Source organism: Lissotriton vulgaris, chromosome 11 (genome assembly GCF_964263255.1).
Source record: "Lissotriton vulgaris chromosome 11, aLisVul1.2, whole genome shotgun sequence".
NCBI classification, from domain to species: Eukaryota; Metazoa; Chordata; class Amphibia; order Caudata; family Salamandridae; genus Lissotriton; species Lissotriton vulgaris.
In genome coordinates, this window is record NC_141699.1 from 832,901,402 (window position 1) to 832,920,212 (window position 18,811).

The following is an 18,811-nucleotide window of genomic DNA, read 5'->3' on the forward strand; positions in this document are numbered from 1 at the left end:
GGTAGGTGCAGAAAAGCAGCTCAAAATGAAAAAAATATTCTGACCAGAGAAGGACGGTAAATAGAACTATCATAACTATAGGCAACATCGTAAGGATCAAGCATCCTAAGACAAAAACAGGTGGAAAAAAATTTGGGGAGCCTTTACGTGTGGTCAGAACATCTGGGTCAGCCATTTGATTATAAAATGAGGGAAGGTGGAAAATGTTGCGGGCTTTTCACGTCACTCCTATTATGGCTGACAACATACAACAGTCTACATTTAGAGACAATGCCAATCCTAGTCTAGAAGACTTGCCTAATGAATTTAATTCACATTCATGCCTTTAAAGCCCTGTCAATGAACCCACTAATTCACAAGACCCCCTAAGACATGGTGGAGGATGGTCCGAGACAAGCAGAACATCACGCAATGTGGGAATGCCTTCGAAATGTAAAGATTTCATGATGTTGTAACTTTTATAACGATGGGAGGAGATGTAGTGTATGATAAGTTTTTATGGGCTCCTGGGGGTGACACTCGCAGAGTGTTTCGACCCCGGGCGATTTTGGGCGGTGGTACGCCCCTACACTGTGTGTGAGTCAGGGGCGGCGGGGATTGGCCAGGGGGCACGAGACGCGAGCGTTAGGCTCTAGCATCTTCGTACGTGTCGCACTTCCCTCAGAGAAGGTGAGGCAGACGGCAAAAGTTTAGCCTGCAGCTATTCTCGTTGGCGCTTTGTTTTGTTTTCCTCATGGAGCAAGCCTCCACTTCTGTGTGAGAAGCGCTCCGTATGATGGCCGCTGCAGGGAGAGAAGACCTGCTCAAGGCGGGCACGCTGTCACAGGCGTGGGTCGGCTTAGAGAGGGGAAGAGGGGCGCCAGGCGGCGTCTCGGCAGCTGTTGATGCATGCTTCTCCATTGAGCGCTTGCCTACGCTGTCTGTAAAAGGCGAACCCTCGAAAATGCAAAAATTGAAGGGCGGTCACTCACCGCTGCTGCAGGTGCCGGCTCCAGTGTCCCAGTCTGCCACCGGTGAGAGCAACACATCGAAAGGAAGGCTAGGCAAAACGCGCACAAGCGCAGTGCCTTCTTACACTATAAAGGGACGATCATTTTACAAAAAAAATGTTTTTAAAAGAGTGCAGTTCAGCAGCAGCTTCCCACTACGAAGGCTTCTTATGTGCAGAATACTCCATCTAGTGGCCAGGATGAGAATAGACCCAGCTTGCCTGCTACTACAATTGATGCTAGCAAGAATATTTGTAGTTTTGGCAGGTTTAAGTCAGGAGACACTTTTTCACATTCAGTGCAGATGGACAGGGGTTTATCCCCTATATCAACTGAACATGGGGATGTCATTGTAGGTCAGGATGTTTCTTCTCCAAAATTGAAGTGTGGGCATGCCTTACCCATACACAGCGTTTATGTGTCTGATGACATTGTAGGTCAAGTACATATGGTTCCCGCTTCAACGGACATTGCTGCTCAGATGGGGGTGATTCAGGGCCCCGGTTCCAAGTGTCTCGAAGGGCATGACGAATGGGTATGGATTCCACAGGACATTTCGGACGAATGCAGGTTATTAAAATTACAAGAGGACTGAAGGAATCAGACTGCAAAGTCAGGCGTTTTGCAGTCCCACGAGGGCACAATACTGTCAGGCACAACAAAGGCCAGTGAGAGTGTAACAGCAAGGCATCAGGCGTCCTGCACCGCCAGAAGTGAGAACACACGGAAAGTTTCAGCGGCATTTCCCACACCTTTGGATGACAAGAGAGCGGCTCGATTTAAGAAAGTTGTGAATTGGAGGGAGTTTGATGGTGGTATTGGGGATGGTGAGCTGCCCAGTAGTAGTGGTAGGGGCGGTAGTGTAAGTTAGGATGGGGTGGTAGGATCTTTTTCACGGGATGAGGACAATGTCTCCTTAGAAGAAGGGGAGCTGTCGGATACTGATGACAGGGAAGTTGGTTTGCCTAAAAATTTGGAGGGTGCGGGTGGTACACTAAAGACTTTTCCAGATTATATTTTTTACAGAATAACCGAACGGACAATGATACCTCTGGAGGCAACACAAAGAACCAGAACAAGGGGGTGAAGCATGGTTTATTGGCAGAATACCAAGCAATGCATAAGTCAGGTGAGAATCAAGTGTGGTTTTCGAAACGCATAAGAATGAATAAGGGTGTTGGTACCGATGGGGAGCATTCTGTAGATACTCTGCAAGGTGGCACTCATGATGGTAAACAAGCGGGTACAGTCTCTGACATAGTTCCAACATTAATAGTTAAAGAGACTGAAAACAAAGTAGAATCTGATCTTAAAACGGCAAGCATTTTTAAACGACTACCTTATATGGGGGTTGCCATGCCTTTGGGGGCTCATTTGAGCAAGGCTACGAAGGATAGGATATGGAAGGGGGATTTCATTGACGTTTTTAAACTTCTTCACATGGAGATACAGGCAAAAGAGGGCTCTAAAGAAGAGGCTTGGGAACTTTCAAAACGGCCGGGGGTACCTACCAACATAGACTCGTGGACTTCCGCTTTCCTCATATTTGCTAGCGTATATTGTGAAAAGTTTTCAGACAGATCGGTCTCTCTTTTTAAGTATATCGATATCATTAGGAAGGCAGCAACTGAATTTGGTGGATACGCATGGCTCCATTACGACGAAGAGTTCAGGGCAGGGTTTGCATTAATGCCGGACAAGCCTTGGGGGAGGTTGACAATGAGCTTTGGATTCATTGGATGTACCAACTAATGCCACCCCCATCTTTGCACACAGCCAGTGGTTTGGCGGTAGCTTATCGGCCCTTTCAGTTTAGGTCCACCCGGTACTGTGTTAGGTATCCCTGCAAATACAAGTACGAATGTTACAGATGTGGGAGTAAACATGCAGTCACACAATGTTTCGGGGAACAGACACATTGGGGGGGGGGGGACAGTTTTCCAGGCAGAGGAAGAGGGTTTACACCACAGTTTGGGAACAAGGGCTTTTACACCAATCAAGGTAGACATTTTATGTAACTGGTTGCAGTTATACCCAGACACCCAGGATGCTGCTTAGCTATATTGGGGTTTTCAAGAAGGTTTCAAGCTAGGTTACCAAGGCCCAAGAAGTCCCAGGTTTGCACAGAATTTAAAATCCGCCAATATTTTTCCACACATAGTTAGGGAGAAACTGTTGACAGAGGTTCAAGAAGGCCGAATGGCAGGTCCCTTTGATCACTGCCCTTTGTAAATTTTAATTGTGTCTCCATTGGGTGTTGTGCCAAAGAAGGCAGAGGGAGAATTCAGGATGATTCAACACTTATCATGGCCGCAAGGTTATTCTGTTAACGATTTCATTGCAAAAGAGGACTCCATGGTACATTTTGAATCGGTGGATTCCACTTTAGTTATGATCAAGGGCATGGGTGAGAGGCCGCAGTTAGTCAAGTGTGATATTAAATCTGCTTTCCGGCTGTTGCCTGTACATCCATCGGATTTTTCATTGCTAGGCATCTTTTTTGAAGGTAAATATTTTGTTGACAAGACCCTTCCTATGGGCTGTGCCATATCATGCAAACTTTTTGAAGCATTTAGTTCCTTCCTTCAGTGGTGTTTTTCGTTCCACACAGGGCACAAGGCCATTACACATTCCCTGGACGATATTCTTTTCATGGGCATAGCTAATTCCCACCAATGTGAAGCTGCTTTACACGATTTTATATTTTTTGCAGAGACACTGGGAGTGCCTTTAGCAGAGGACAAAACCGAGGGCCCTTGTTGTTGCCTTACATATCTGGGCATAGAGATAGACACTATCAAGATGCAAGCTAGGCTTCCTGAAAAGAAGATTGTAGAAATAACAGGCCTTTTAGAACATGCAGGCTCTGTACAAAAATTGACTTTGGTGGAAGCTCAATGTTTACTGGGGCATCTCAACTTTGCTGGCAGGTCTTTTAGCAGGAGATTGGGCTTCTCTATGTCCGGTATGAAACTCCCACACCACAGAATTAGAGTGACAGCGCATATGTGCATAGTGGCTCTTACCGTATGGGGTCACAAATTGGCCAAGAGAACAGTATTATTTAATGTTGACAAAAAAACAGTGGGGGATTTAGTAAATAGGCAGAAGGCAAAAGACAAACAGGTGTTAAAGTTGCAACAGATCTTTATGATAGGATGTTTAAAGTTTAACATTGTTTTCAAGGTCAAACACATTGCAGGCATAGCAAATAATATCGCGGATGTCCTGTCTCGTTTTCAGTGGGAGAGATTCCGTGGTTTGGCACCCGGAGCGGATTTGCGAAGGACTCCCATTCCCAGCGAGATATGGAATTTGAGGATATGAATGCATACCAGCTCGTCGAGAACTCTCTAGCACAAAGCACCAAGTTGGCTTACAGAAGAACTTGGCTGGAATTTTTAGGGTCAGGTGCTACATTTAGAATTTGCAATGGATTGGGGCTACGACAGCGTAGAGAAGATGTAGTAAACGTCATTATGCTTAACATTAAGAAGAACGTTTCCTTAACCACTATTGCTGGTAAATTGGCAGTTATTTCTTTTTACTGGAAATCATTCTGGGGATATGAGCCTTCAGCAGGTAAGATCGGTAAACGAATGCTACAAGTTTGGGCTAAGTCAAGAAAGCGTATCAACGAGAGCCTATATCCCTACAGCTGTTAGCCAAGATTATCACGGTTCTTCCAAAGATTTGTTTTTCTGAGTTTGAATTCCATTTGATAAAATTGTGCATGGTATGGCTCTATTTTGGGGCTTTCAGGGTGTCAGAGCTACTGGGTACTACCATTTATAATTACTTGAAGACTTTCAATGTTTCAAGATTTGCTTCACACATTGAAATTTTTCTAGAGCAGTCAAAAACCGATCAGACAGGTAAAGGTTCTACTGTTATTCTGCAGGCCATAGGCGGTTTCCTTTGCCCTTTACAAGCTTGGTCTGAATTTTTTAGCATAGGGGGGTGCATTGTCCAAATTTCTTTTTCGCCATCAAAATGGCTCACAACTTACAGCTTCACAATTACTAGCAATACTTAGGAAGTCTTTGAAGAGTATTGGCGAGAACCCTCAATACTTTGGTACACGCTCTTTTCACATTGGGGAGGCCTCAGAAGCGGCCAGGTGGGGTTTTTCTATGGGTGATATTAAAAAATTGGGGAGATAGTCTTCCGATTGTTTTTTACGTTACATCAGACAATTGGAACATACAATTTGAGTTCAAGGATATTAATTGTCATTTCTTTCCAGGTGTTGAATTCTCCCGCAAGCAGGTTTGGCTCATTGGCCATTCATTCATAAAATGGGCAGCTACCCAGGCGGATAAACGACATTTTGGCAGGAACCTGGGTTTTTCCTCAGATGCAGTTGTTCTATCATGGTGGGGTAAGAGCGGAATGAAATGAGGCCAGTTTTTGCCCTTGATAAGCGAATTCTCTTCTAGGAACATGCCGGATATCCTTTTGAGTGGAAAAAGGGGGGGGGGGGGGGTCGCGGTTTGCGTCCCTGTCTGTTGCACTGCATCAAATGAGGAGACATTCCTCACTAGAAGAGTCCATTTATCGTGTTCAATCATATTAGTCCATTTTCATCCATAAGCTTTACATCATTTTTATGCTTGATATGTTTCAGAAGTAAATCACTCCAGAGGCAGCCTGGTGAAACTTGAATGTTTTTATTTTGCATATTCAAATGTCTAATGTTGCCGAAGCTTTACCACAGACATGTGCTTTTAACATCCTGTCGAACAACCAGTGTCAAAACCCAATGCATTTCGAATTTAATGTTAGTTCTTCCTCAGGGGTACCGGAAAAAATAGATAAAGGGCCATATAAACAAATATTCGAAAGAAGACAATTTCATAATACTAAACATACTGTAAGTTTCCCAACATTCCCTACTATCCTCCTATCCATACAACTTAATTAATCATCATCCTTAAAATACCCCAAAATGACAGTTTCACGATGTTTCCATGAATCACACACTTTCTATTCCTTCCCCCTTAAAAAACCTGAACTGACCCTCTTGACATGCCAAAGACTCGGTCCGAATGGTTTACTCTCCCCACACCCCTAGCTGGTCTTCTGTTAAATGCCACTATGTGAAGTTATGAAGTTTACCTGGTTTAAATAAAAGCCTGTGGCTTGTAGCGAGTCTGCTCTCCGATGTATCCTGAGCGTATGCCAGAGTTCCCATCAGCCTAAGTTTTCCCGTCAGCCTTATCCCAACTAGCCTCCACGCCCATGTTTTACTAATAAATCACTTAATTAACAGCACGTGATTATTCACGGTCTCCGTGTTTTCTCTTAGACAATCTTCCTGACAGAAAAACTACCTTTCCCATCATGCGCTATGTGAGTGATGTTTAAACGGACGTTTACACTGCCAGCACTATCCCATTGTAAATAAAAACATTGTGCCAAACACATAATGAATAAAATTAGCTTTTCAACTGCGTGAATACCTGCTTGTAAACAATAACTTACAAGTGCTATAAATTATCATCACAAAACAGTGCAAATTAAAACTGACAATGTGCTCCTAAGAAAACGTAAATTAAATCTGGTCCTCATTCACTGTTGTTAATTATGTTATGTTCGAACGTAAAGCTGCCTCGGTGGTGAAAGTCCTTATGAAGTTCGATATTTCAGAGTTCAATTTTTCAGTAAACAGGTGGGGTGCGCATCGCATGCGGGACAAAGACTTGTTTGCTAAACTTCATGGAGATTAGCGAGCGCACACCTTCTCTTTCTTTCTTTTTCGTATTCAACTTTTTTAGAATCGGCGTGTTATCCTTTTGATGCATCTTGGGGAGAATGATTTAGTCCAATTGTCAGGCTTGGGTTTGTTGATTGAAATGAAAACAGATCTGGTACTTTTCATAAAGACATGGCCACGATCACGACTCATCCTGACAGCGCTTCTGCTTTGGAGAGTATGGAGAGGGGCGGACAGCTTCGTTGCTGTAGAAAGAGCGCGAAGAAAAGTAAATCGTGAATTGCAATGTTTTTGTTTTATAAATCGAATTTTTTGGCTGGTTCATGAGGAGATTAACAGGGCGGATTTCCAATTCTTTAGGCACGATGGGGTTCATCTGTCTTTCATTGCTAATGAGATGTATTTGCTAAACATAAAAGAAATGATTGCTGGGATTCTGAATATTAATCCGTGGTGTTGAAGATTATGCTGGTATAGCGAGAGTGTGCCTGTCTAGGTTTCGTTTTCAATAGCACTGCCTGTTTACTGACATTTTTACCTTTTTTGTCTCTACATTCCTTCTCCGTCACCGTTTTTTCCCGTTCCCCCCCCTCCCCCCACATCCCCCCACCCCTTTTTTCTTTCCTTCTCCCTCTTTTCCTTCTTTTTTTCCCCAGGACAAGTTATTCAAACTGTGCTTATTAGTTTCTGTTTATAGTTCAATTTCAGAGTTTGGGGGGTGGTGGGGTTTTTCTACTGCGTACATCTTTATTGAGACTGTTACAGGGACAGTAAAGATTTTTTCTTGTTTTCTTCATTTATTGTTCACATAATAAAAATTCTCCTGTTTGGCGACAGGGGTTTTTACATAACCTTTCTATAACACCAGTGGAGTAACAGGGGAGGGGACAGGAAAAAGACCCTTGATAGGGTTTTTCCTGGTGGCAGATTTGGAGGAAATCAAGACAGGCAGGAAGGGTTGGGGGCATTAGGAATAGGTTTGGGCAGAGGGAAGCAGGGGAGAGAAGTTAGAGTCAAGAGGTAGGCAGGAGATTGAGATAGGCGTTTTGGGAGGAGGTTTAGGATGAACAAGGTGGGGAAATAGTTGATAGGGGGTCATGGCTTAGGGGATGGGGGTGTTAGTTTGGGAAATGTTGTATATGATATGTATGCATTTATATTGTACTGCCTACCTGTCCAATAAAGCGGCATTTTACCCCATCTTGGTGTGAGGCGTGGTTATTGCCCGATGGGCTCCTGGGGGTGACACTCGCAGAGTGTTTCACCCCCGGGTGATTTCGGGCGGTGGTACTTCCCTACGCTGCGTGAGGGTCAGACACTGCGGGGATTGGCCAGGGGGCACGAGACACGAGCGTTAGGCTCTAGCCTCTTCGTGCGTGTCGCATTTCCCTCAGAGAAGGTGAGGCAGGCAGTAAAAGTTTGGCCCGCCCTCCCACCCCCTTTGTTGTTGTAATCCTTTATTCATGGTTTTTTAGTTCTCTATGATAACAACTTTTTGTACTGGTGGTTGTCGCTTGGACAGGTGGCAGATTCGAAGGAAATCAAGACAGGCAGGAAGGGTTGGGGGCATTAGGAATAGGTTTGGGCAGAGGGAAGCGGGGAGAGAAGTTGGAGTCAAGAGGCAGGCAGGAGATTGAGATAGGCGTTTTGGGAGGAGGTTTAGGATGAACAAGGTGGGGAAATAGTTGATAGGGGGTCATGGCTTAGGCACAGCTTTCCAAACTTTTCATGTTGGTGACACACCTTTTTGTGAAAAAAAATTCAGGGACACGGTAACGCGAGGAAGCGCAGCGAGCGAGCCCGAACCACCTATGGTGGGTTCAGGCCCCACACTCCACACACACATACCCCACCCCACACACACAACCCCAGAGACACACTACCCCACACACACACCCCACACACAACCCCACACACACACCCCACACACACACCCCACCACACACCCACCCACACACACACCCATACACCCCCCACACACACAACCCACACACCCCCCCACACAACCCTACACACCCCCCACACCCCACCCACCCCACACCACCCCATAGACACACCCCCATACACACAACCCACAAAACACCCCACACACCCCCACACACACCCACACCCACCCCCCCCACTCACACACACCCCCCACACCCACCCCACACACACACCCCCACACATACACACACCAAACACACACACACCCCACACCCCACACACACACACACCCCCCCCCACACACACACAAAAATGCTGGTGCTCATGTAAAGCGCTCTGATACCTTTGGCTCTAGTTTGTTCAACAAAAAAATGTTGGCAAAAGCTGCATAATAAAGCGTAAAGGATGTTTTCTACCATTATTTATCAACTTAGTTGCTTTCTTAGAAGAGCTCCTGCTCAAATTAAGCACTGCCCTACTTCCTTTACTTCTCATCCGTTTTCCATGGCCGGAGCCGGACAATGATTAAAGTGTCCAGCTTGTAGTCATAAACTGAACTCTGTCTGCTTCTTAAAAACTGCAATAGATGTGGAACCAAAACACGGTGCAGTCGGGTGGTGCGAGTCCATTCTAAAACTTCTGTATTCAGTGAGGCCACGGACAAACTCTATATGGGTTGTTATCTGTTTTCAGCTCAGTTGTCTGCCTTCAGCCGCCCTTGGTTGACATGCAGATGACTTCCAAACTGCATACCAGGGGCAGCATGCTACCTCAGCAACTGCAAGCTGATATTTGGGATAGGGAGGGCCCATTTTAGGCGTTTGGTGTCGGTGTTCCTAAAAGATAAACTCCAGAAGGGGGCGTGGTGTTGACAAAGGCTCTTTGATGACCCCATGCAGTAGTCAAGCCTAATTGGCACCTCTCAACCAGAAGCTCTTTAGCAGCACGCAGCGCCTGACACATTCACCAAAAACACTTGAATCAGCGCGTGATGAGCTCCAAATTGGTGCAAGGTTTAGCATTCTTCAGCATTTAAAGGCAGCAGAACTTTCGCTTCCGGGGGCTATCTGAAGTACGGTGTGTATATCATAACCGGACAGTTTCATGTGTGCTTATTTTATGTGCGGCAGATAATGTTATCGCATGAGGTAGTCCAGGCTATAGGATGCAGAGGAGTTACGGTTATGCGTGTTGAAAGTGCTGTGCTACACCTTTTCTGCTTGAATGAGAGACGCTCTGTCTGCTCCATGACACATTTGTACTTCCTATGTCTACGTGAGATAAACAAGCAGCCATTCTGTACTCGTAATACCTGAATCGCGCCTCCTTTTCGTATTTTATAATCTTGATTGTACCAGTAACTCGTTAAAATGTAACTTTCACCACATGTACAGTTTTACCTATTTCTATGCGACTCTCATTCCTTATATAATTTACTTTGCTCTATTGTAAAGAGCTCTGACACCTCTGGGTAAAGATTGCCCTATATAAAAATGCATAAATAAAAACAGGCCTGCACTCAATCCTCCAATCCCCCCCCCCCCCCCCCCCCCCCTGTCGTGTGTGGCATTCCGGGACCACTCACAGCCGCACCCGAGCTCTTAACAGGTCTTTAAAGACCTTGTGCATGTTAATGGGGCTTTGTTGTTGTTTCAGCCCTTCTAAGAGCCCCTGAAGCCGGCTCTGCCGATTGCCGGCAGAAGTCATCTCATCCCGCGACACACCTGCGGCTGGGGCGCGACACAGTAATGTGTCGCACCACACAGTTTGGAAAGCTGAGGCTTAGGGGATGGGGTGTTAGTTTGGGAAATGTTGTATATGAAATGTATGCATTTATATTGTACTGCCTACCTGTCCAATAAAGCAGCCTTTTACCCCATCTTGGTGTGAGGCGTGGTTATTGCCCGATAAATGATCATTCATTAGAATTGGTATGTTAATTTCACTTCCCAAGGTCCCACCCCTATTAGTAGGCGCGTGGGCTATGGATGGTTGAAATGAAGTGAAAGGTTTGTCAGTTGGGGCGAGGAGTGTGCATGGATGAAGAATAAACTTCGGTTTCTCTTCATTATATTCTGTCATCACTAAAAAGACAACGTCGGACACGTCAAATGTTTCAGTAATCCCAGAAAGCAAAACTCAGCACTTGAAGCCAAAGGTATTTATCGGGTCCCGCGAGGATAGCTTACCTTTGACCTTACTGTTATCCTAGGACCTAGGACATGAAGCGGGATAACTGATCTATACAAAAGGATTGGTATGGTCTTTGGTTATTTTGACTACAATTACACGTACCACGCCACCAACCTGTAAATCTGCACAAATTGCGGAGTAGGACAAGCTCTTCTCGTCTGCCACAGGAGATGGTGTACCAGCACGCATGCGTGTTCGCTTCAGAGGGGAAGTAGTTCGTGCACTCTCAGCAAGTAGACGTAGACGCGCACGTTAACGACGAAGGACTAGAATTGAGTATTGATAAACCAAGCAGCGGAGGATATCAGTAGTCCGTCTTCTCTTTGGGAAGACAGAAATTGTTCTCTCATTGGTCATTAATAGGAGTGGGCGGATAGAGGCACCGCCCAATCGTAGGCGTTGACTGTGTCAATTCAGGGAGCCCTGGGACAGGTTACCGGAGGTGCTGGTCTTCCTCCCGGCCGGTGATGGCGGAGGCAGCACCGGAGCCTCCAGCACCAGCCGCACCGCTGCCTCCACGAGCATTGGAGCTGGTCTTCTCCTATCTTGGTCTATCGGATTTACGCTCATGCTCCCTGGTGTGCCGGCTGTGGTACCGGCTGCTGCACGGCGACGAGAACGGGGAGGTGTGGCGGGGCCTATGTGCCCGGTGTCTAGGCGAGGAGGGTCTGCGGGGAGACGTGCTTTGCGGACTGGACACGTACAAGAGCAAGGTGCGGGGTTAGGAGCCACTTGGCCGGAGAAATCGGACAGTCCGTAGCCGTTTTCTCAATGAATTGGGCAGGGAAGGCTGTGAAAGACCGACGTTCCATGAGCTTGGAATGTTTGCATTCTCCCTGCTCCTGAAGGCTAATTAATGAAGTGTGCCGTGGTGGGTTTAATATGGGCCTAGACGCTGCAAATCCGACATCACTAAAATGACCACTGCATAAGGGAAGTCCTAGGAGCTTGAGCGATTACGTAATTGGGAGGAGGAAGAGTGGTCAGTATAGCTGTTGACAGCTATGTAAAGTGATGGCGCGGACACCCCAGAGATAACATACAGAATAAGTGTTCTTAGTAAAATGACGCTGAACCGTGAATATTCCACACTTTATGATTTGTGCATCTCGGTCGGTATAGCGGCATGACTTACTGGCTTTACATGGACAGGTCGCCATGTTTTGTAGTGTTTATGGCAATTTACTTTCCTTATGACACTGGGAACGAACATGCCGCTCGAGCCTCGAGGAGATTACACCAGACCGCAACTATGTGCTGAGCAGAAGGGGAATATGCTAATGATGCCGTTAAAGCAGAGCTAGAGTCACCATTTTAGCAGAAATGTGTATGAAGTATGCAAATTAGTACTTTGGCTCTGCGGTTGACTTGATTTTCTGCAATGTCAAATATAGTTATGCTGTGGAATATTTTTATAGCTCAGCGTTTGCCAGTTACTTGGCCTACTGGCTATTGTTATTTGGCCTTTTGGTACTTTCTTCATAGACAAGGTGCTGCTTGCGCATAACTAGCTGTATGAGTGGCAGCCAAACGTTATTTACTTCAAAAACTTGAGACCTGTTGTTTTTTTCTTCAAATATCGAGCTAATTAACAAATTAGCGTGGCAGTAGGCTGGGGAATGCCTTAAGCAGGTAGCCCAAGTTGTCCCTTGCCTGCTCCCATTATCATAAAGGTATTTCAAAAGGTCTATGACCATTCCCTTTTAGTACTGTTTACAGACGTAGCATTTGGCTGTGTCAGAGCTCATGTTATATACGCAAAATGGTTCTTTTCATCCAGGCCTCTCCAGCCACTGCCTGAAGCAAGTGCCGTTTTTATTTTGGATCACGTGAGAGGAGTATTTCAGTCTCTAGTTTGTTAGTTTACCTCCATAAACGGTGATTCCCATTGCAGCCCTTACATAGTGAAATGCCCGTACGCATATTCTGCAGTAGTCACATTAGTGCTTTACACTGTTTCCCCGCACACCAGCTGATGTGGCCGTTAGAGCGAGTTTTTTTTACATTAATACGATTTTGCATCCAAATGGGAAACTATAACTCTGTTGTTTGTACCAGAGCACCCAAAAATTATTTTTCACTTAAAATTGACTGTGTAGCCGAATGTGATTTCTGTACCTACCAGTTTACCGTTTTTGTACTTATGTGGCACCAAGGGTGATATATTCTTTTTTACATTTTAGTTTCCTGTCCTCCAAATGCGATGTCATCCTTATGAGTGCTTTTGACACCCTAAGTGGCATCTTCCTACTGACTTTCTCTCTGTACTCATTAGTTGTGAACTTAAATATGTTATACACGTTTGTTGTCTTTATAGCTAATGGGGCTTTGCACCCAACTGTTTGTGCACCTAAATTACATTTTTACACAAATGTGTGTTTTGCATCTACATGGTATTTGTGCTTCTGAACTTTTCCACACTTATGCTGCATCATTGGTGATTTTATACCTCGGTGGGCTGTCATCCAAATGTAATGTCATCTGATCTACTTATTTACCCCGAAATCAACGCCTTACTCCGCCGTTCTGTCCCTGCATTGAGTGATACCCCATAGCTGCGATTGTTGCACACCAAATCTGCTTCTCAAGATAAATAGCCTCAATCTTTCTTGGGTTAACTTATAACCACCACTCCTAAAACAAAAAGTTTCTCATCAAATCAGTCCAGGTTGCATGCAGCAACACCTCGTAGGTCTCAGATACTATGAAGGGCCTAAATGCTTTTGTCATCGATGGGTGATGAACCACTTTACCGTGCCTCCCACCTCCACTCACTAGGACTCCACTTTCTTAACCTCTTTCACTCCCACCACCTCAAACAGAATTTCTGGGCATTAAATAATACCACCTAATGCCAGCATACAGAAAGGTAGTCTGGATCAGAATTTGAAACACAACTACTCCTATACAGACGCAGACATAGGCATGATTCACAGGAGCTGCGATTACTCGCGGCAGTCTTCATTACAGCCACTTACTACTGACCAGAGTATAAAGTTAGAAATTAATGGCTTGAAATCAAATTGAAGCTGGAGTGCAGGACATATTTTAAAGCCTGCAAGCCTCTCAATGCTACCAGTTTTCCCTTCCTAGTTATTGCATATCTAATCCTTCAAACCTGTTACATTTGGTAGCATTGCTCCACACGCATTGCCACTAAATCACTCCACACACCTGAATAATCTGTGATCAGATAGCACAACACCTTTTAAAACAGCCCTTAGAGCAAGACCTCATAAACACAATCCAAGATCAATCCACCCCAAACGATCTCAGCTGAATCACCTTCCCTCAACTTATTGACCAATCTAAAATGACATCAAAGCTCCCCCCTAATCTGTAGATCTGCGATCTCTAATTCAACTTTCATATCTGTCCTCACACAGGACTGTAGCCATGACTATTACATTAATGGAAAGTGGGTTCTGCTTTGAACTCTATACCACTCTCTTACCTCTAGGATAAATAATCCCCCAACATGATCGGAAAGGAACTAGTAAGGTGGTTAAAGTTCCTCTATTGCAAACTAATGAATTCAGTAAACCCCTCCGATTTAATTAAAAAAAAAAAGTATTTTTAATATGCACAACCCCTCAGCCAATGATAAGAAAACGGCTTAATACTTGGGTATACATCAGATTCCCATAGAAACATGTGTTAAGTTCATTTCTCCCGCACGCACAATCTCCAGGGCCATGAAACTTGTCCTTCAAACTAAAAACGTGATTTAGACTTTAGCAGAGTGGTACTGTCACAAATGTGATAGAGATCTCCTCACATCTGTTATTTCATACTTTTTCAGTTTTCTTTGAGTCATGTACAAATTATACATTTTCTTTTATTGTGTTTCACTATTCTGAATACTGCGCTGTTCTTTGGAACATCCTGACAAAGCCGCTTTCATTGATGTAATGGAACAAGTTTACCCAATATGGTATCATATTTGGTCATGTAAGGCTGATCAGAGCATTGTTTTTCTCAGACAATCTAGAATGTATACTAAACATGTGGCCGGAATTATTGCAAAAAAGTAAACCATCTTTTAAACTGTATTAAATCTCTCAGGCTGCCGTGCTATTCTTTTGGGAAAGCACCCAATGATTCAGCTGCCCGTTATGGCAATCTTCCTGTTTGATAGTGAAACAACGTCTTTGTTTTTTTTTTTTTTTTTTTGTAGGTCTCAAAAGACTTAATCTTACCCTGCTAAAAAGATCTCTAGGCATTCTACAACTTCCTTCTTTCCATTTCAAAAATAGCTCGTCCTTATGAACCAAACCAAAATCCTGGTTACTGTAAATTGGCGTAAATGGAAAGTAGTGATCTTAGACTGTCCTGAAATAGCCATCATTAGTCAAGTGAGTCTCCAAAACACATGTTACTGCGGGCATGTGTTGTTTTAGATGCTGCAGTAGGCTTCATAATAAATGGGCTTACACTGATGCCAACTCGTATGTTCCCATTGTTTCTCAGTAACCTTCTGCAACCGTCTAAATGCTTCTCTCTTGTGAATCAATCGAATAAATATCTGTTTGGGCAATCCAGCCCTCCCGATTAATGCATTAGTTTCCTGGATAGTCCTGGCGTTTTGCCTGCCTAATAAACCGCAGCTCAATTGTAGGATCTCAGACACCTGTTTTAGTATGACTGGTGTGCGAGCCTGGAAGAAATGCAGAGACCTGGGGACAGTATAATTTTTTCTGCTTGCCAGTCTTCCCAGCCTGGAGATAAATAGCAGTTGCTGTGTATATAGCTTCCCTAATATTTTATATCCGATGCAGGTAAAAGGCTCTTTGTAACTCTTTTCGGGTTGAGTTACGGTTACACCAAGATATTTAATTGTGCCTTTTGCCCAGCTTAAAGGAGCTAGCTCCTCCCTCCACTCTCTGATCACTTAATCCAGCTTGACACTCACCAATTCAAAGTTACTAAATGTAGTTTGAGCTTAGATATGCGTGAATATTGTTCCACAACCTCTAGTACCTACATAATAGATTGCACAGGGGCGCCCAGTGCTAGCAGAACATTATCTACTAATAGGTGTATTTTATGTGTCATTCCACCAAACTGCATCCCCACAGTGCCCTAAGGTTTTCTAACTTTAATAAATAGGGGTGCCAAGGAGAGAACGAACACTTAGAGGCATGGCACAAACCTGCCTCATACTCTGAACATTTGGAAAGTAGACAGTCTCCCTCCATTTATCAACATCTGTGCCATGATGAGGAATTGTTGGCACACATGAGTTTCTGCATAGTGGGTCCCAAACCAACCTTTCCTAGTACCAGTTTGAGAAGGGGCCAAGTTACAGGATCAATTGCCTTTTCAGCGTCCAATGTAAGGATACCCAAGGGCCACGCCTTTGGCACAATTTTACAGTCAAGTGCAACACACTTCAGTGTTGTCACGGGTTCATCTATTTCTTTATATACAACATAAAAACCTAGGGGTCTCAGAAAGAGGATATTTGAGAACCTCTAAGTAATTATCTGGATGCCTAATAGTACATCTAGATAATCAAGAATAACTAGTTTTGACTTAGGACAAGGATTATCAAAGAAAAGTGTGCCACCAGTGATTGTAGAGGAGGACCATTTCGGATTCCTATCAAAGACATGTATGATCAATATTATCACTTGGTTATCCTTTAAGGGTCATATGTCTCTAGATCATTGAGACATTGATCGTACCCTTTATCGAGAAATGGGGTTCCGACCCACAATCACTTTAGGACCATGTGACTCTGATCTGATGGAATCAAGTGCAGTGCAAAAAAATATAGAAGTGCTGAAGTTAAAATAGGATAGAGAACCACCAGGGACATTTTTTATTTTGATAGAGGGGCCTCTTCCTGTTAAAAATAAGAACAGTGCAAAAATATATGTACCTTGCAGTTTAACCAAATACCTGCATGGGGGCCAACATGTTTCAGCCTTATGGGAGTAGGACCCTAGGCTTTCTTCAGGGCCTCTGAGAAGTTGGCCTGATATATGATGTCTCCAATTCTGGGAGCACCTTGTATCAGTCCAAACAATCCCTTATGGTGATGGTTGTAAGTCAACCTTATAGACAAGCTATCCTAAGGGTAGCATGGACTAAGCAGCCTTAAAGGCTTAACTCAAGAGGTCGTGTTAAGCGAGCTGTTTTACCAATCACAATCCTGTACTATCAAATGCAAGGACACCACACAAGTTATATATTATAAAAATATGTGTATTTATTACTAGAATAATCCTCTATACTCTTTGAGTCTAGAAACACAAGCGTTTAAACAAAAGCACAGTAAAACATATGAAAGTTGCACAATTATGGATGAGGCCCAGGGGCCACTCAAACCATATACAAGTCAAGTCAAGTCAAAAAGCTTTATTTCGATAAAAATTCATTATCATAAAAGCAGAACAATATATGTATAAAAAAAATTACAATTTGAGTATACTTTTTAAAAAGAGAAATTCTGTATCTCTGGTCCAAGCAATAGTTTCAGGAATTATTTGCTCAGTATTGCGTAGCCAGTTAGTTTTAAAAAGGTAAACAATTAAAACATTACCAGAGTGTTTTTCTAAAAAGGAATTAAACAGATTGTTTTAGCTTTTTGGCTCGGATAGCCCAAGCCCAAGATAAAAATTTGGCTAGGGCACAAGCATAGGGTACATAACTGTCCGAAACAAGTATCCTAATTGCCACATCATGGCTCCTAGTTCCCAGCTGACGGCATAGGTTTTTCAGCCACACCCTTCTTGGATTAGCATATTCGTCACAGACAAACAGAAAATGCGCTAATGTCTCTGGTTTGACAAGGCACGATGGACATAAATCGGATTTGCCTATACAGGATTTCCATCTTTTGGTAAAGGTGTTCAGTGGAAAAGTACCCGTTCTAAATCTAAAATACAAGGCCCGAGCAAAGGGTTTCCCAATTGTATCCAGATAAGGTTCACGCCTGGGACAGTCTTTAAACATCAGGAAGTCCTCTGTTAGCTTGCCAAGAGACGTGCTGGAATGTCTTTGGGAGCAAATCCAGTCCCGATAGAGCTTTTTAAGTATTTGCTTTGGGGGTGAGGTTCTGCTTAGCCAAGATTCGAGTAGGCCCAATTTGGTCAGTAGAGTTTTCATGTCTTTTAACCATTTGATTTTGTCCCAGTTCGGTGATGACATAATTTCTTTAAGGCCTCTGGCATATCTGCTGAGTTCTTCTACCCGCCAAATACGGGCCCATAATAGTAGCGGACGAAATTTCGCGATTTCGCCAATCTGGGTACAGCCAAGGTCCATAAATAAAGGAAGTATTGGGGTGCTTTGTGGAAGGGACATTATTTGTCTGCAAAATTTGTTCTCAGATCTTTGCAGGGCGTCGATAGATGAAAAGCCCCAAAGTTCCGCTCCATAAAGGGCAGAGCTGACACCTTTTAGCTGCGTAGATCTCCAGGACTGATCCTATTGGTTTTGTTGAGCTGGAACGTTGCTCCCTCAAAAGGGCACCTGTAATCCTTTTATGGCTCAGCAGCATTTTATCTAGATGGGGCGTCCAATCCATTTTGTCTGAAAGGCGTATCCCGAGGTAATCAAAAACTTTTACCCTTTCCAGGAGCTCAGTGTTTAGGGTGGGGGAACGCACATGCTGTTTTGGAGGATTGAGGACAAGGTACTTCGTTTTGTTGGTGTTTATTACCAGGCCTCGATCAGTACAAAATGATTGGAAATTGTCCAAGAGCCTCTGGGGTCCCATTGGGGTTTTGGAGATTAAAAGCGTATCATCCGCGAAGAGGAGGGTCGGTATGTGTTCACCAGCCAGGGATGGCTCGTCAGATGGAAATTTGAGAAGATGCTCGACCACCCCATTGATGTACAGAGAGAAAAGGGTGGGAGCCAGAACACATCCCTGGCGGACCCCTCTCTCGACCGGAATACTGCCCGTTTTCTCCCCTCCAGGGCCCCACCTGACTTGGGCAAAGCTGTCCTGGTGTAGCCTGACCAATAGAGATAGTAG

At 44.2% G+C, this 18,811-nt stretch overlaps 2 protein-coding genes across 3 annotated transcripts in view; one reads left to right on the forward strand and one right to left on the reverse strand.

Annotated features, from left to right (window-relative positions):
• The window catches only part of WDR53 (WD repeat domain 53), a 203,692-nt gene extending 192,537 nt beyond the window's left edge, over positions 1 to 11,155 (reverse strand). The window contains exon 1 of one of the 2 annotated variants that reach the window (XM_086943944.1): positions 10,939 to 11,155. The gene's annotated coding sequence lies outside the window, so the exon portion shown is untranslated. Of the gene's footprint in view, positions 1 to 10,926 lie in introns of both variants that reach the window. The other variant, XM_086943945.1, reaches the window with a different exon arrangement.
• A 35-nt stretch (positions 11,156 to 11,190) lies between these two features.
• The window catches only part of FBXO45 (F-box protein 45), a 60,690-nt gene continuing 53,069 nt past the window's right edge, over positions 11,191 to 18,811 (forward strand). Inside the window, exon 1 of the mRNA XM_086943946.1 lies at positions 11,191 to 11,537. Within this exon, the coding sequence (XP_086800072.1) occupies positions 11,292 to 11,537 (246 nt within the window). The 5' untranslated portion in view covers positions 11,191 to 11,291. The remainder of the gene's footprint in view (positions 11,538 to 18,811) is intronic.